Below are 19,126 nucleotides of genomic sequence, written 5' to 3' on the forward strand. Positions count from 1 at the left end.
GAGGTAAAGAAAAAAGCCTGTATTTTACAACCTTCTGGAAATCTGCACAGCATCAATATCAGCACCACCCAATTCCTCCTGCTTTCTTACTTTCCTCTCTCTTAGGGTGGCCTCATGCAAAATACAATATTCCCAGAGCTGACAAGCTCAACACGTTGCTTTTTATCATGCTGAAATGTCACTCTGTACTTAGTCTCCAAGCTCAACCAGATTTTCCAGCTCCTAATAGGACTGTTGGGAGAATATCCATTATAGCATGGAGCCTCCAAGCCCAAAAAGAAAGACGTTAATTGCCACACTACCTTGATTATAGAGATGTTTACAGAATATAATTAACAACAAAGTAAAGTAAGATACTTCTTCTTGGAAGCAAATCCATATGAAAAAAAATCAATTAACTGCTATAACTGCTACAAATGAAAACAAGCCGGTAATTCACAACAAAATGCCTTGAAAGGAACATTACACATATTAAGTGGCAGATATGGAATAACGGGATCAGGTAGGCTAAAACAAAACAGAATTTTTACTGAAGAAGTTAACCTTTTTGTTCAGCTTTCAAAACAGACAGCAAGTATTTTTCTTATTAATCAGGAATAGCCTTCAGTTTGTTACTACTTAGTTTCTTTTAACGAATCTCCACTAAGTGATGCCTTACCTTTGTTCATATCAATCAACTGCTGCTTCTTCTTCTGTCGCTCCAGTTTCTCTCGTTCAGCCTTCTCTTTTGCCAATTTGGCTCTCTTTGTTTTCTCCTCCATTTCTCTTCTTTTGTTGTTTTCTTTTAACGCCTCCTGCATTGGATAAAATGAACACGTGTGTCTATATGAGGAAAACTAGAAAGAATAACAAAAATAACCTTGTTTGCACAGATAGTGTATTTATGTCCAATGGTGGTGGTGGGGAAACCAGGGACTGGCACCCAATACTTCAAGCACCTTCAGAAATCTTAGAGGGAACATAAGTTACCATACTATTTGTACACATCAGTGTTATGAGATAATGAGAAGAATGAAAATTGAATAGCTTTGCATTTATGGTGAATGAAAACACTCTGAATTTTTCAGCAGGAACATGTTTGTATTTTTTTTTTCTATTAAGACTGTAAGTCTAGCTTAAACTTGTATCTTGCTGTTAGGAGGGATGAGTGCGGATAAAGCCAAGTTTCCACTATAATGGACTTCAATTACAAGTAATTGAAAGTCAGTTACGAAAATTTAGGCTACAATTCCTCAGATGTTTTTGTTGAAATATCCAAAGCAGTCTGGATCACTTAAATACACAAAACACATCAAAAGTAACGGAATACAGTTGAATTTATAGATTAAAACACCAAATCTAAAGTTTCTGAGTCAACAGGTTACACAAACTACCAAACTGAGAACTACAAATGTAAGAGAACATCCCTGGATTTAAAAAAAACCAAAACAAAACAAACAACCCCCCACCCCCCAACCACGAGTTCCCATGATCTTGCCTCCATCTGGTCTTAGAAGATACCCTCCTTTTCCAAAGGAGGTTAATCTCCGTTTCTTGCTGCGGTGGGTTGCCCTGGCCTGGCTGCCCGACACGCACCCAGCCATCACTCTCTCACTCTCCTCAACATCTCTCCCCAGAGAGATTAAGACTGTGGGCTCATGGGTTGAGATGAAGACAGGGAGATCACTCACCAGTTAACTGTCATGGGCAAAACACTCAAGGAAGATTAATTTATTGCCAATTAAAATAGAGTTGGATGGTGAGAAAAAGACAAAAAAGAAAACACTTCTCCCCCGTCTCCCTTCTTCTCAGGCTCAACTTGACTCCTCCATTCCCAGCTCCTCCACCCCCCCAGCAATGCGGCAGGGATGGGGGGAACGGGGCCCGTAACAGTTCCCCTCTGCCGCCCCTTCCTCCTCATGGGCTCCGGCGTGGGTCCTCCCCGCAGGCCACAGTCCTTCGGGATAACCCTGCTGCAGCCTGGCCCTCCTCCTCCCCTCCTTTTCCGGCCCCGCTGCTCCTCACACTTTCTCCCCTCGCTACTCGCTGCCGTGCAACGTTTTGCCCTTTCTTACACAGGTTTTTACACAGGCACCACCAGCTTCGTGGCACCAGGCTGCGGCCTGTGGCGGGGCTGCTGCGGAGCTGGCCAGAACCGGCTGGGCCCGGCTGCGTCCGGCTCAGGGCAGCCCCGGCCTGGCCTCCCCGAGGCCTCTGCAGCCGCGCTGCCGGCGCCCGCACGCGCAAACCCATTACACTTACCGCTTCTTGGCACAAATGCTTTCATAACTCCTGTTACATTGCTTGCTCTCTCAAAGAAAAGAAATATTTGAATTCCCTTAAGCTGTTCCCCAAGATCCTAAATTTCTCCTTAGTTTTGCCTTTCCTAAGATTCATTTATCATGAAGAAATTCACTGAAATCCATCATGATGGAATGCCACCTAATGTCACAGACAGACATGATAAATGGTAGGGATAATTTTCTTATTTATATTCATAACAGCTACAAATTTATTGCTCCCTTTCCTCTCCAACTCACAGTATACTAACATCCTCTACCTACAAGTGCTCTAGGTCTGGGCTTCAGGTGATTTTGGGAGTCCCAACACGTTATGTCCAGCAAGTAATAACAACAGGAAAGAAGATGAGGTATCCAAAAATGTCCAGAATTAACACAGCACATGCTCATTAATGATGTTTCAGCTTAAAAAGTTGAACAGTCAATACTTACTATGCACAGGGCATAAGATAAATGGTTTCCATGTCACCGTTTATTTCCTACACAATTTAATCATGCCTTAAAAACTAGGAAAATCATGTATGTTCACAAATGCAAACAAAAAAGATTTCTCTGTGGATGTCTTATTATTCCACAAGTAAAATGTCCTTAAGACATTTGGGGCAGACTCGTATTGCACAGTTCAATATATTCCTCAGAAATGACATTTCAAATGTTTATAAATGAAGATGACTGTTCACTTTACTGTGTACACACTAGGAAGAAACTACAAACGACTGTCCCTTCCAAAAGAAAATCCTATCTAAGGCACCTTTAAGTGTTGAGATTTATATAAATTATGTCAATATTTGGTAATCCAAGACTCCCAAATGCCTCCAAGTAGAGAATATTCACTCAAGCAAGGTACAGCATATTTCAGTGTGCATGTGCCATTTCAAGAGTTTACTGAGGTAAAATACTCCATAGAGTCCCTTCTGTAACAGCTGATACTGTTCTGCAGAGATGCTGGATACCACAGTTACCAGTGATGTTACTTGTGGACGCACTTGAAAATTGGACCAAGGGCTGCATTTGCTGTACCATCACATAACCAATCACACTGAGAAACACCTTTTCTTTCAGAAAAGAGAAAAGAGAATTAAAGGAGAAAAATCAATGTTTTATCCTTTTTGGTTTTGGACAGTTCTGTCTCTGCACATTCAATCACACTTGACAGAGATTTCATTTTACTGCACCTTCACAGGCTGTAATGAAAGTAAATGCCCACAGTCTTATGAGAGAAAGCAAATACGGAATGTCATGGCTGAACTAGTAGCCCACGAGCCATTGACATACTATGATTAGATCATAGATTCTGTCACATTTTCTAACAGGAAGACTACAATAGACTGAACTAAACAAGCTCTAAAGTTATTGTATCTGGAAATTCACTTTGAGCCAGACTCTACAAGTCCTAGCTGAAGGGAGATTATACGAAAATACAGATTGCAGTTCATAAAATGTGCTGGCTACCAATGATGATTCAAACAAAAGCCATTCAAAATAAAGGTTTAATCTTCCTGAAGAACAGCAAGAAAATACTGATACCTGTGTGTGAGTGCCTGTCTTCATCTAGCTACACCCATCCCTCCATATACACGCATATCTCCACACAAACAAAAATAATCAAACCCCCCCATTCCAACACATGCAGCACAGGAAACGCAGAGAGGCCAGATGGGCCTGTCCATTATTTCTTCAAAATGCACATTTCCTAGTATGTTATTTTCTTCCAGAATGTAAATGCTTTTAGAGTATCTTTACATACAGTCTCTTTCCATAAAGGAAGAGTTGGACAGCAAGTAAAAACCCACTACGTGCCAAAGTGAAATACCAGAGCTCTTTCAAAACAACTTGTTGCCACCACAGGTACAGGTTGCAGCAAAGGGGCATCAACACCCAGCACTGTCTACAGTGCTCAAATTGGGCACTCTGCAAGGCGGGAGGGAGAAGCCCCAGCAAGGGCATCGCACCAACATGCCTCTGGGGCTCTTGGACCCTACATTGGCCATCTCAGAACTAACTGTGTTTTGGTTTTGGCTGGGATAGAGTTAATTTTCTTCCTAGTAGCAGGCATAGTGCTGTGGTTTGGATTTAGGATGAGAATAATGCTGGTAACTCACTGATGGTTTAGTTGTTGCTAAGCAGTGCTGACACTAGGCAAGGGCTTTTCAGCTTCCCATGCTCTGCCAGGGGCACAAGAAGCCGGGAGGGGGCACAGCCAGGCCAGCTGACCCAAACTGCCCAAAGGGCTGTTCCATACCATGTGAGGGCATGGCCAGTATAGAAACTGGGGGGAGCTGGCCGGGGGGCAGCGATCGCTGCTCGGGGACTGGCTGGGCATCGGTCAGCGGGTGGTGAGCAACTGCAGTATGCATCACTTGCTTTGTACATCATTATTATCATCATTATTATTTTTCCTTCCTTTTTTTGTCCTATTAAACCGCCTTTATCTCAACCCACGAATTTTACTTTGGGTTTTTTTTTCCCCGATTCTCTCCCCCATCCCACTGGGGAGGGGCAGAGTGAGCAAACAGCTGTGTGGTGCTTAGCTGCCTGCCAGGTTAAACCACAACACAGTGCAATGCAGCACTGCACACATACAGCTTCAGAAGCATTTTCATAACAACATAAAAGGGTTACTCTAGAGAAAAAAGGGTGTCTTATCCACTCTTAGCTTTGCTGTAGTACTTTGGTAACTGCTTGGTAATGGCTCTAGTATTTCTGATAGTATTTAGTGGATTCTTTCCTGCCATTCCCAGTTCTCTTGAACCTCCTACCCACCCAAATAGTTTTATGCCGCATTCCTTGAAATGTAACATATCTTTGTTTCATCTACATACCAATTCAAAATGAGTATTGTGAAAAAAAGAATAAGGATGATCCATTTGAAGCATCACCATCATTTAGTGCATGCAATCCCTTTCCTTCATAAAGTATCTCAGAACCAAACCACCTGGAATGTACTTGTTCATTATTACTCTCCATCAGGCAGCCTGACTCTTAACCGTTTCATATTTGTTATGTCATTTACTACTGTACATTTAGTCAGAGTTGGATGAAAGTCTGAAATAAATCATTTGCAAGAACATACTCCCAGATGTTTTCGAGTTATGTGCTGAAAGCAAAATAACTATATATTCATCTGCATTTGTAAACATACTTTATATTTGAATTAATATTGCTAACAAATCTGATCACAGTTTTTCAAAGCTGATTGAAGATGACTGTAAAAAAGGTAAAGAGAATTCTGACTCAGATGTATAGTGGTTTTTACAGCATTTGCTCTGCCTGAATTATACCACCAATCCTTTAAGTTTCCTTTTCTACAGTTTTACTGCAAAGGGTTATTTTTCTCTCTCATATGGCTTCGATCACTTCATTATTTACTATTTCCTCACTTTCTAGACTTCCAGACTGTGGACGAGCCTAACAATTTCTAATACAAAGGTGACACGATTCTGCACCTGCCTTACCCCGGTGTTATTTGGGCCCCACCAATCTAAAGGTAAGCCTTTGGTTAAAAGAAATCTGGACACCATCTCATGCTTTCACCTCTCTTTTCTTTGGCATACTTTTATATTCCTCTATACCTATTCTCTTCCAAACTCCTGAGTTCCAGGGGACTTCTTTTAATGCAGGACAGTGCTATTTTGGGTTATCAGGTTATTTTTAAGTATCAAATGCCAGTGATATCCTTTCTGTGTAGGTCTGCAGGCTAAATTACCCAATCGCTAAAAGATAGCGATCAGTTTGAATACTGAAAAAACCAGCTCTGTAATTGGCATTGCTTTTAAAAGGGGGGGGGAATCAGCAGCTTTGTTACTGCAGTGTAGCTCAACAGTGACGAAGTAGATACTAGTGTTCATACGTATACACTACACAACTATATTCATTCCCTAATTAAAGGATAAAAGCAAACCAATGTAACCGTTACAAATCAGGCAAATATCAGAAAGCAAGAGGCAATCCACAGTTAAGAATAAAAGCCTTCCCAACAGCTTTGGAAAACATTTTGAAAAGTATTCGTCTAGATACTGTCTTTTCAAAACATGTAAGTGCATGCAAAAACTGAAATCATTTTCAAGTGAATCTCAACAGACAGAAATATTTTAGTGTACACAACCCCTTTTTCTGATGTGCTATTCATGACCCTCTATTTTTGGTTGTTGCATAACAGCATGCAGTTTTGCTAATTCAACTGAAAATTAAAAGTTAGAGAAAGTTTGAATGCGTTTGGTTTTTTTTTAAATATAATCAAAACCAAATTATTGTCTCTCCTAGCAGAGAGCTAGATTCAGCAAGGAATATTATCTCTTGTTAAGGGAGCTAGCTGAAGGGGCACGTAGCTTGATGTTCCCCCTTGTGTTTATTAGGATTCACTGAAGGAAGGCTCTTGTACTCAGGACTGCCAGTTTATAGCTTGGCTTCCTTAAGAAGCAAATGAAAAATTAATGTGTCTCTTGCATTCTGTACATATCTTAAGTTTTGACAGACAAACAGATATTCACACACCAGCATGGTTGTAAATAGACTCTCAAAGGTAAATTATTAAAAACAAGAAGAAAGAAAACAAACTGCAATGCACAAATCTCCTTGGATATTAAAGATGCAGTTGGCTACAAAGCGGTCATGCACCAATAATGAAGGCTGCCTGTGATCCCTCAGGCCCTCTTTAAATTTGCCTTGCAGCTGCAAAATATGTGAAGTTCCAGTGAAAAAAAATAAAATCCTTTTCAGTCATAATGCATTAGGAACAACGAACTCAGATTAACTGGAAGTTAATCTACAGAAATAGAGAGAGTTAAAATACAGCAGACTGAGCAATCAGTTTACATGTAAAAGAAAGATCTTTCATGAGTATTCCTTGGAGGATAACATATTCAAATACATTGTTATCTTTATGAAAATAAAGGAAAAGAGATGCAATGAGCTGGTATTAAACAAGACCAGACAAATTGAATTTCCTGATGAGGGGGCATGAAACAGTAAGTAGAAAAGATTATGTCTGGGATACTGCCCCGTGGTTCATGCATCAGGGCCATTACATCTGACATGAAATGTCTTTGGCGTGCCATTACAGATTAAGATTTTTGGGAAGTGTAGCTGCTGTTGTATATTCAGGTAGGTAGAAGGGTTCTACTGCAGCTTATCGGGTGCAAAAGTGCAAAAACACTTAAAACTGTCTAGCCGTGTAAGGCAGAAGAGGTTTTCAGCGTTTACTGAATCAAGTTTAAGGCTACCAATGAAAAACTATTTGTATGTCTTAGCTACTTAACAGTATATGTTTGAATAATTACTAAATAGCCCTCAAGTGGACAGATTTGGGATTGTTTTAATTTCTCCTTTAAATCAATATTTGGATACCAGAATAAACATGCATGCCTAATTCAGGTTATTCCTGAAAGAGACAGAGAGCTGAAATACATACTTAAACACTAACAAAACTGTATTATTGTAATTACAAAAAAAACCTTAAAATCCAGAAAACTGTGAGCTGTTTTGCGTGCAATCTGAGCAGAGAAACTATCAGCATCCGCCCACAGCAGATGAATTATCATTTTGTTCAAAAAGTGATCTTTCTGGATCAAGGGAAAAACAAATCAGTAGGTCAGCATGTGAAGGCTTACATCATCATGCAAGCACAACCCTTTAAATTCCTCAACAAAAATTCACTCTAAGGTAAAGCTGTAAAATGTGTTCCCACAAAAGCCTAAACCCAGTAGTAGCTGTTAATTTTTTTTCTAAACATCAGGACCTTGACTATGGATCTATTGAAAGGTTTCAAAGCTTCTGACTAGAAATTCTCAACCAATTTTAATAGAGGCTGTGAAAATTACAAACAATGCAATGTATATCAATATAAAGTATTTGAATAAGAAAATAAAACTGCCTGGGTGTGAAAGATTTTGCATGCTTGCTTTCAGACAGGGCTGATGGACTATTGGAAGGAAGTGTTCTAAAGGCTGTGTGGCATTACACTCCAAAGAAATGATAAATGTGAAAAGAAAACCAACACTGAAGGGATATGCTTATTCATCTGCAATTTTTTTCTTGAGGTTTCTTACACCTTCCACTTCATGCTTCATATTATATTTTGACAGGATAATCCAATTCTATTAGCTTGCTTTTCCTAAACGTGATAAGCAAGCAAATATGAACTAGGAAGTGAATGAGCTATAATTTACTGCAACATCAGCAAGCTAATTGAAGATGCAATAATGCAGTGATCAATCTGAAATCACAATTAAGACAAACATGGATTCAAATTATCGAATTATCTTAATATGATATATGAACAAACAGAATGATGAGGCTAAGACTACACGAAACACCCTTATGGAAATTTTAGAGAGAAGTCAGATTCCTTCTAACTCATGACAGCTTTTTAGAAGTATGTTCAGTGCAGATGTAAGCCTCTGCAGCCTGTAAGCACCTTCTACGGAGGGGACTCTTTTAGATTTAGAATCTTGCCGAAGGGAGTCACTTAGAGCAGGTAATAAAGTCTACTGGTTTACAAGAGGTTTTCAAGATCTGCGTTAGATTCACATCTTAAGTATTGCGATAGTCAAACTCCCAAACTATGCCTGGTTTCCAGAGAGGAGTGAGGATTCAAAACCCTAATTTAAATATTATAAACTTCCAAGATAATGCCTGGGAATAACAATACTACTCAGTTGGACTCGCTGCCATCAGCACTGAATGGAGATTGAAACTATCAAATGGAAAATTCCGAAGAAAAGTTTTTAATCCTGTTCCTTTTCAAGATTAGGAAACTTCATAGTTTCCTCTAGACCATGTTTTCGTAGATTACTTCTGAAAATATTACTTAACTAAAGCCATCACTACCGTGAAATATGACATCTATTGCTTTTACCCCATCCACAAGGGCAATCACTTTGCCACAGAAACAAGTTAGACTTGTCGGAAACAAATCCCAACCCCAGCTATGCTGCCTGTTATTTCTGCACTTGCCTCCCTTTAAGTGCTTGCAAATGTACTGTACTGTAATTCAGTTTAATTTCTTTTATTATTATTTATTTTTACATCTTTTGCATATCTTCCAAGAGAAATGTCATCCTTACCTTTTGTATCATGAATAGAGTAGCTACTTATCTAGCTGTACTAACAGCTTGTTAATAAAGTTGATGAGTTACTGCTCCTATGTGAATGCTGTTGCTTCTGATTCCATTACTTATAAACTTTCCCAGCTTACACCTAATTCCTGATTTGATCAATATGATGATTAAAAAAAAAAGTTCTCCTCAGCACTAGCTGGATGTATACACTCAGATGAGAATTTAGAGCGCTTACAAAAGGGTCTTTGTGTGGGTTTGGGGGGCAGCGGGGGAGGAAGGGCTTGCTATATACTCCCTGTTAATAAGGAAAATGTTTCACTTTTGATATTACCTCTCAGGAAATTTTGCTGGAGAAAATACTTCTTGCTCATTACTCTTTATTTTTTCATAGCTTCCTGCTAGCTAGAAACTGTTATCTTTCAAACTACATTAAAGAACTGTTACTTTTTAGGCAGAAGGGAGAAACTGTATTCCCAGACAAATAACCAGGGAGAACAATGAATACAGCCTTTCTTTTAAACCCCTGTTGAATTACAAACTCAATTTATGAGTTTGAAAGCTGGGAATTAAGCTTGACTATGTACTGCATTTCATAGTAAATCATATGCTTATTATGTATTAATTTAGGTATTGTATATTCATTGATTTATACTATTGAAGCCAATGACCTGCTGTATTCAAAGGACACTTCAAAAAAGGCACAGAAAAAATGTTCCCGAGTCATGGAGCTTGAAATTTACTGCGAAGCAATTTACAAGCAAACAAATATTAGAAAGAAAAGGTCTTACAGGTACATTTATACTCAAGATGCTGAATCCACTGTGATGAAAGTTTTTTCTCATGAAGGCAACATAACAGATGTTTTGTTTCCTCTCTGGTAGAGGCCATCAATCTTTTAAAATCCTGAAAGACCAGGGTAGTGGTCGCCTAATAAGATGTGTTTAGTTTACTGATTATTCAATATGTCTTATCATTTTGGGGAGATTTTCACTTTCCGGATCTTGTATTACAGGGTTACTGTAAAAAGATCCCAGCTACACCGTAACCATCAATCAACAGTCAGAGCTGATACAAAAGGGCAGTGTATTTCATAGGTCTTTTACAAGAACCCATCTCTCATACTGCCAGTTGATGAGTTACTCACATCTACTTGTACTAGAATACAACCCTTTTCCCCAAAGTACATTTATAATGTAATTTAAAGATTTAATTCCTTATTCAAAGAGCTGCATTTACACTAATGTGAGGGAAGCAGTCACACCACTGATAAAACTGTCAACCAGATTTAAAAAAAAAAAAAAAAAAAAAAAAAAATCACTTCACTGAAGGAAAAAGCTTCTCTGCATTTCATAACAACTATGCCCATAAATGCCTGTTACCGCTTCAAATTTTACCAAAGTATTCTTACAGGCATTATTACAACATTGGTTTTTTAGCCTCAAAATTCACCTTTAAGACTATCTGCATTAAAGGGGGAGCCCACAGAGCAAACAAAAGCTGAAACATTTAAGTAGTATGTAAGAAAAAAGAACATTTCCTATCTAATGCTAGAGTATATATTTCATACAACTTCCATGAAGCACAAAATCTGATTAAAAGGAAGTTTATGTCCATTTGCAAATGTAGGCATGACGGATTTGGTGGATATTTTTAAATACTCTAGCACCAACAGAAACAAACATTTAGAAAGTGACAGATTAAAAATACTTCAGATCATTTGACATAATGTGAGACAGCAGGTTAAAGTGAAGAACCAAACCAGAAAAGAACAAACTGGCATCTTGCTTCAGGCAACTGATTAATCATTATTTGATAAGAGTCTGAAACTATATCAAACCAAAAATGTATCACATTGCAATTGTCCTCAAGGACAATAGAAATTTGTGTTTACTTTCAATGGAAGAAAGGAATAAATCAATAAAATCTAAAAAACATTTCTTCTTCAAAATAGTCCTAAATACAAAAGGCATACTATTATTCAGTGGGTCTACTATTTTAACTGAAAGGGGGGGGACGGGGGACAACACACCAACAAAAAAACCCCTTATTGCTACTTGTGATTCAATTCCTGTGCAATTGTCAGCTCCAAGAAAAGAATAAATGCACCTTTTTTGTTTGTTTGTTTTTTAATTCCAGGCCTGATTTTGAATCGTGTTCCATTTGCAAAGGAAAGTCATGCTGAAGTGCTTTACTTATTTCTTGTGATATGCCTTGAATACAATGAGGTTATCAAGACAGACTTAAGCACAAAACCAAAGAAGTAAACATAGACAGAAGTGACATGAGTACCAGGAAAAATCTAGTTAAAAGCTCACTTCAAAGGTTTAAATATTCTACCTAATCTTAGGACCAAAAAAAAAAAAAAAAGACTGAGCAAGAAGTACAGCCATGAGGGGACCATGAGGGACAAGATTTCTAACTGTAAGAGATAGAGGGGTAAAGCGATGCAAACTTTATTTCATTGTCTTACTACACCCTCAGCTCTAATTATGTTTCCTGCAAAAATGGTTAGAGAAGGCTGGGGATAAAATGGGAGCAGATATAGAATAATAAATAAACAAACAAATGCTGTTTCTTCTATCTGCATCTCTAGGTTGATTCACTATATTGCAGCTCAATGAACTTAAATGACTCACAAGGAATATTTGGTTAGATGATTGGTCAGAGGTGCTCTAACTCTATTTGGCTATTTGTAATCATACGATGGGCAGTTTTAATGGTGTCACTTAGACTGCGAATTCCTAACTAGGCAGTGCTTTTTTCTCTTCCTAACATCACAGAACAGCCCAAAAAACACTTATTCTCTCTCACACGAAGGTGAAGAGATGTTGATAAAGACTAAGTACAAAAGATTAATTTGGTACTTGACTGGAAACTTTGTATCTGGACAGTTTTAAAGACATAAAACAACAAACAACAAAATGTCCACAAATAAGTCAATCTCTGGAGTAATTGTCTATTGCTGGGAAAAGTACAGAAAGCGTTCCAATGGCAATCAATACGTCTCACAAAGAAACTGAGAAAGGTCAACTACTTTATCAGCCTACACTGCCTACTTATAATTTCCTTTCCTCCTGTTGTTTAGGGATAACAGAATAACAGCTTATTTATATGGAAAATTTTGTTGGAAAGTAACTTGAAGAGAAACTACTGGACCCAAAGGAATATCACTGTATTGCTGATACACTTTGATCAGAAGAATGAAAGATGAAAAAACCACACTGACTACTCCAGAAATTTTTTTCCTCATGTACTCTACATCTTGTCATTCAGCCTAACAACTTCTGAATGCTTAGACCATGTGGAGATGCATTTATTAAATACTGGTTTTGTTCAACTTTCAAAAGGCAAGCAATTAGAAAAGATGATGCATGCATATATTTTTTTATTTCAAGTAACAAAAAATGGGCATTATTTTCCATTCGATGCGTGGCACTTCCTCTAATGACTGTCAAAAGTCTTTAACATGAGTTTTCAAAAGACCAGCTGTTTTCTTAACACTAAAACAGCTTGATATAGGCATTACAAGATAAACACATATCAAGCTCCAAACGTACTTTTATATACATATATATATGTACATACACATACGAACACACACAGAGAATTTTCTCTGTGCCCAGGGGATGTGCCATTCAGAATATATTTCTGATTTAATTCTTTTAGATTCATCTTTAAAAACATTCACGTATAGTCCATCTTTTTCAAATACACGAGCTGAACTGCATGATTCTGTAATGTAAGGTATTCTTATCTTTAGTTGCAAATGAAAGAAAAAAATTGTCATTACAATCAAAGTATTTAGTCAGTATTCTCACTTTTACATAGTGGAATCGTACACAGAATCACAGGTTAAGCAGAGGGAAATACAAGTAATAGCTGTTGTACAAAGGTAATACAAGACAAGTCAAGATTTTCTGAAGGGCTATGTTGAATTCTAAGTGCTCACAAAGGCCAATTATCTCAAACTATATACACTGCAGAAACAATTAAAACACGCTGTGTATGTAAAGCATTCATTGTTGGCAACTGACCTTCAAGGGAAACTTCAAAGCACAAGATATCCACATTTGAAAATGTAAGCCTTGGATTTATGAAAAAGTAAATGCACTGAAATATCTCATGACAACTATTCCTGTTCCTGACAAGTCTTCATGCAGATGTGTTGGCATACTTACTAATTATAAAAGAATTGGTGATTTGCTTATGGAAAAAGAAGAATAAATCTCAGCAAATTTAAAATTAATATTTAAATATATTGTAGTAAAAGTTTTCTAATAAAGTAAACTTGGTATGAAAATTATGTTTTCAAGTAGTTATTCCTCCATCACCCTGAAACTGGAAGTCCTTATGAATACACGATAAATTAAGCCAGCTACTGGCAACAGAGCCATGAGCCACAGCTGCATGGTAAACGGTGGTATTTCCAAGTCATGTTAATATTTTCTAGAGACACAATGTGACATTCTAGGCATCTGTTTTCCCTGTACACTTCCTATGGTGCAGCTAATTATGGCTTCCAGACAGCCACTAGGAAAGATGACATTAAACCCATTAAAAACTTAGCTGTTTAAAATGAAATTCTTAAATTCCGTTATAAAAAAGCCATATCCTGACATCAACCACACTGGATGTCTCAAAATAGTAATATGAGCATTTAAGTGAACTTCATGAGTTCTGTCAACAATACAGAGCTCATCTTGATTGTCTCAGCCTTAGCATCACAGCATCATTAAGGCATCAGCCAGATAAATATAGTAGACGTGTCCATTCAGAGCTTGGTTTTAACATGTTTTTCAGTATCGCACCTGTTTGTTGTGCATCAACCAACAGGCAAAGTTTTTAAAAGAGGAAAAATATTTTCCAGTTATCCCTACATCTCAACCACATTGACAGGTGAGTTAGCAAGTTACAAACTGGAGGATGATAGCTATCAGTGACCAAAATCTAAATAAATCTGGAAACATTCATTCAATTTCCTGCCACAGAACAAAACATACAGTTAATTATAACACAAGAAATAGAGAGAAGAGGAAAGAATTAAAACTGGGAAAAAGAAGAAATAAGAATGTTTTGCAGACATTACTCACCAAAAACAGAGTTCTGAAGTTGCTCAGATCACCAAAGAATTCTTCTATGCTTACTGCTTTGGGATCAAAGGTAAAGTATTCTCCCAAATTTTCATACAATTTAGTCATGTTGTTGTGCATGCAGGACAATTTTTCATATTGCTCTCGGGCACTCTCAGCAAAGCTGTAAGGTTTTGTTAAGGGAAATTATTCAAATATAATCCAATGTAACAAAAAAAAAAAAAAAAAAGAGAAAATGCAGTACAAAGGTTAGAACTGGAAAATTTTCTAGTGCTGTCCTGCTTTCAAATATGACATTTTTAAGTATTAATGTTTACATATCAGCAAGTTCATATCAGCATAAGGTGGTAGCACACTTTTCCATGATGTGATCCCTTTTCAATAGTGAAGATTTGCCATTAATAGACTATATAATGCTGACTTAATAAAATTTCCAAATACCTTGGACATTTTTCTTCTAATAAATGATTAATTTTGTAGAATGCATTCTATGAAAAGACATACTGAAAATTAGTTTGCTGTGAGAATCTAACTATAATGCCTCACTCCGTTCAAGTGATGTCACATCCCCCATATTGTGTACATATACTTTCTCTGTAAAATTTGCATTGTGCATAACTACCAATGACAAAATGATATAGTATGGCATCTAATTTGCTTTCCCTTTTGTTAAAGATGTGTCGTCTTTGTGGATTCTTTAATGCCTAGCCACATAGCTCGGCTCATGCCTCAGGCTTCCTGTACTAGGTACATGTATCTGGGGCACTCTCTCAACCATCTAATTTCACAGAACTTATAAGAATGGAATATCCACCCACCTGCCCCAGTTAACTGATAAACAGCTTTGAAAAATTATTAGTAAGAAAAACACCATGGAAGAACAGAAGTCTTTTTTTTCCATTAGGAAGTATGGAAGTCTAGAAATGAAACTGAGACTGACTTCCATCCCAGCAGTCATCATTAAAAGTTTGCCATAATCCTTTTAAATAGAAAAATGTGGCTTTTTTTCCCTCCTCTACGAACAATTCATTTGTAAATTCAGGAAGGGCGCAAGCTACTAAGGGAAACATTAGTTTGCCTCAAAGCAAGTAAGTTCTTTCCTTCTGTCCTGGTTGTTTATATCCACAAAGTCCCAAATCACTGTTAAAAAAACCAGCTAGTACACGATTAAACTAGTTCTGCGGATACTGAATTGTAGCTGATGAAAGTGTTGTGCTGTACATATCAAAACCCAAGAACAAAAGACACAAGTTATTCCCTGAACTACAAAAATCATGCAGCCTGGCTCCCTGTGGCTTTTACTTGTAACGACTCTCTTCCATGCAGATTCTGATCCTTAATACAGCAGAGCTCATGCTTCAACCTTTCCCCATTCTTAAGTCTCTAATCTGGGACTCTGCCTAGTATCACATTTCTAATTACTCGGTATCTTTGAGATCCCTATCTCTCTGCAAAGTAGCAAACAACCTGGAAACTAATTAGGGGAAAGAGACATACAGAGAAATTGCACAAACCATTTATTTTTGAGATGAGACTAAACCCAAAAATGATTCTTCAGAAAACAGTCAACAAATTGCAGAATGTAGAAAGGAAACTGAGGTGGGTATTCTACTCCTAACATTTCCGTGCTGTTTGGATACTGGTGCGTACTTAAAAGGCAAATTTCACAAGCTACATGGAAGAGTAACAAGGCTGAAAATACCTTCCATTGGAAAGAGGCCTAGTATTTCACTTGGATTTTCCTGCTCTAACTAATGGGAGGTATGTAAATAGTAATTTCAAAATTGGTTTTTAAAAGTATGATCAAAAACTTTATAGAATGTAAATTTTCCTCTTAAGAAACTTTTGAAGCAGTAATATCTACATGTGTAGTTTTATACCAGTGCAAACACAGTATTAATACCTATATTTTCAGTTTATTGAAATGAAGTTTAACCTGCTTGGTTAAGCTTGGACCGTTGAATCATGCATCTTAATACAAGACAAACTCAGTATAGTTCAGTCTTCAATGACATTTAACTGTACAAAAGGAAATGAAAGTTTAATGGCAAGAATCCATTAAATAGGTAATAATGGCACATTACTGAATTATTGAGCAGTCTAAAAATTTTCGAAAAACATGGACTGCCTTAGAGTCAGCAAACTACTGTGTTGAACAACTCACCAAAAATACTAGGAAAAAGAAATACAAAGGTATGTAATTATACAAATTGTATCTGTCATTCCTTTAAAAACAACCCCTTAGAATATAAAAACAAATTAATATACTAAAAATGACTGAAAAATCTGAAACAAGAAAAAAAAAATCAAACATTCCAGATTTGAAATTAATTTTTTGAGACAAAGGTCCCAGAGTCAAATTCTCCACTCAGGTTGCACATTCAACATGAGAAATAACAACAGTAATCACTAAAAAGAAAAAAAAAAAAACAAACAATACTGCTACTAAAACCAGAACATATTTTAAAGTAACACTGTAGAAACATATCCTGTAATTGCAACATCATTATTTTATCTAATAAGTGCCAAACTGCAAACAAGAAATACCATTAACAGATGGCTCGTAAGACAAAAGAATGTCTGTAAGACAGATTAAGATGATGACCAAAGAGAGACTAGATCTTCATACTTAGAAAATATTAGTAACTTGAAACATCACCTTAAAATGTACTACTTCAAGGCATTGCGAAGACTTAGTCAATACAATCATTCTAGGAAAGTAAAGCCATACTTGCCTACATTATTTCATGGAAAAACATTCTTGAAAAATCTAAGCTATCAAAACTTTGCATAACACAAATACTTAATTGCAACAGTTTTCATTCATATAGATTGAAACTTTAATATAAAACGGTAAACAAGGTTTCAGTCTTACATTCTGAACCAAAACAAAAATCGCAGAACTATCATGTGTAAAGATGCTTGTTCAAATAAGAGAAATTACTTTATTCACAAGCTTGGTTTTCCACATACACACACTTTTATTTTCTTTTGTAACCATAAGAAAATTCTAAGCCAAGACTTTACTGTAAGTACTATTATTTGAAAAATTAAAAAAACCCCAAACACCCAAAAAACACTTGGAAACATTTTTCCATCTTCAATACCATACCTATCTCCCAAAGTTCCACATAAACCAAGAAAAATGGGTTTGTAAATTTGAATATAAGGAAAGTTATTGTTTTACTAAGATTAGGAAATACACCACTGCAACAATAACAGAACCATATCTAATCACCACCTAGGCAACTTTGTACCTATAATCCTTACTGAAGCTTTGAAAAACTTATTTTAGTGGTTACTAGGTAAAGGAAAGTTTATGCCCTTTAATCCACTTCCTTTTTCCATTTTCATACTGCTGCAGATGGCAACTACACAAAATGACTCTGAGATTTTCTAACTGTCAAGTTTGAATTTTTGAAGTGCTTATTGCAGTTTAGAATTTACAGGTGCTTTACCATTCAATCCAGTAAAATTCTCTGTACGCCATGTCACTAAAGAACTCTAAAGAAAATTAAAATGCAAACAAATAACAAAAGAAAACTTCATGTCTTTTAAGCTACAAACATACAGGTAAATGCAGACCATTAAGTTCTATTATCCTTATTATTTTATTAAATTTTGTTGCCAAATTTCAGTTATCTACTAATTCTACTTTTTCCTGTCTTCTTCCTATTAAAAGAGCGGCTGGGAAACTGCCACCTTTTTTTTTTTTTTTAATAAAAAGGATTTTGTTTATGCGTTTGCATTAAAGCTGCCAGCTTAAGTTTCCATCCAGTTCTGTGGTTTGTTTGACAATGACCGCCACCAGGAAGGGGCGGGGGGGGGGGAAGTTTAGACACCCAGACAGATAAGGATTTCTGCAGTGAGAATATTAAATGTAGTGTCATTATCAGAATACAAGTAAATATTAGTACGGCTGTATAAAGCCGGCTGTAATGACTGAAAATATCTTTTCTGTAAGTCAGTCAATGATTTTTTTACACTTTGAAATATGACCAGATGCCTACAGTTTGCTGGCATTTCAGTGCAATGCCTAAATTAATTCACTTAATTAAGCAAGCAATGGATACAAATGTTACCATGACACTATGCTACCACATTATGTCAGAGATAAAGAATCACTAATTACCATCAACAGTAGAATGAAATTCTTTACGTCCATATTAGGAACACTACCATGGTACTTCCATGCTTTCTCCTGGTTTCTTCCATGTAAACAGATGAGAAAAAAAATCAGAGAAATCAAGGTTAAAGACCCCAAATGTGCTGGAGGGAAACTCATCACTTCTGCCCTAACATCTGCTATGAATTTCACATCCATGTATCAATAACTTGAATAATAGAGTTAATAAAGTACCTGAACACACAAAAAACTCACTTGCCCAAAGGCAAGACCTATTACTCTTAGCATTTACAAAGAAAATGAAAGCCAACACTGAAAGCTTGGCATTCATCAACAGTAAATATGCCACAGTAGAAAGAACATTGGTAATTTAACTATAATTAGAAAAATGAACTGGTGTTCCAGCAGTTAAGGAGGACTCTCTCCAGGGTAGATTGTCACTACAAAAATGAAATTTAAGGGCGGTTGACCACAGGTCTGAAACAATAAAACAGACCACAGAGTTGGTGTCTTTGATACCTCCAGAAGAAAGAAAGAATGCACTACAAACAAAAAGGAGATACCTGGCAGAAA

General features: G+C 36.8%; 1 protein-coding gene across 1 annotated transcript in view; it reads right to left on the reverse strand.

Moving 5' to 3' along the window:
- Nucleotides 1–19,126, reverse strand: part of DIAPH2 (diaphanous related formin 2) — a 249,543-nt gene that overhangs the window by 80,867 nt on the left and 149,550 nt on the right. Inside the window, exons 26-27 of the mRNA XM_075720412.1 lie at nt 14,428–14,580; nt 659–794 (exon numbers count right to left, since the gene is read on the reverse strand). Coding sequence (XP_075576527.1) covers nt 659–794; nt 14,428–14,580 — 289 coding nt within the window. The remainder of the gene's footprint in view (nt 1–658; nt 795–14,427; nt 14,581–19,126) is intronic.

This window comes from Pelecanus crispus, chromosome 13, assembly GCF_030463565.1.
Source record: "Pelecanus crispus isolate bPelCri1 chromosome 13, bPelCri1.pri, whole genome shotgun sequence".
Taxonomy (NCBI): Eukaryota; Metazoa; Chordata; class Aves; order Pelecaniformes; family Pelecanidae; genus Pelecanus; species Pelecanus crispus.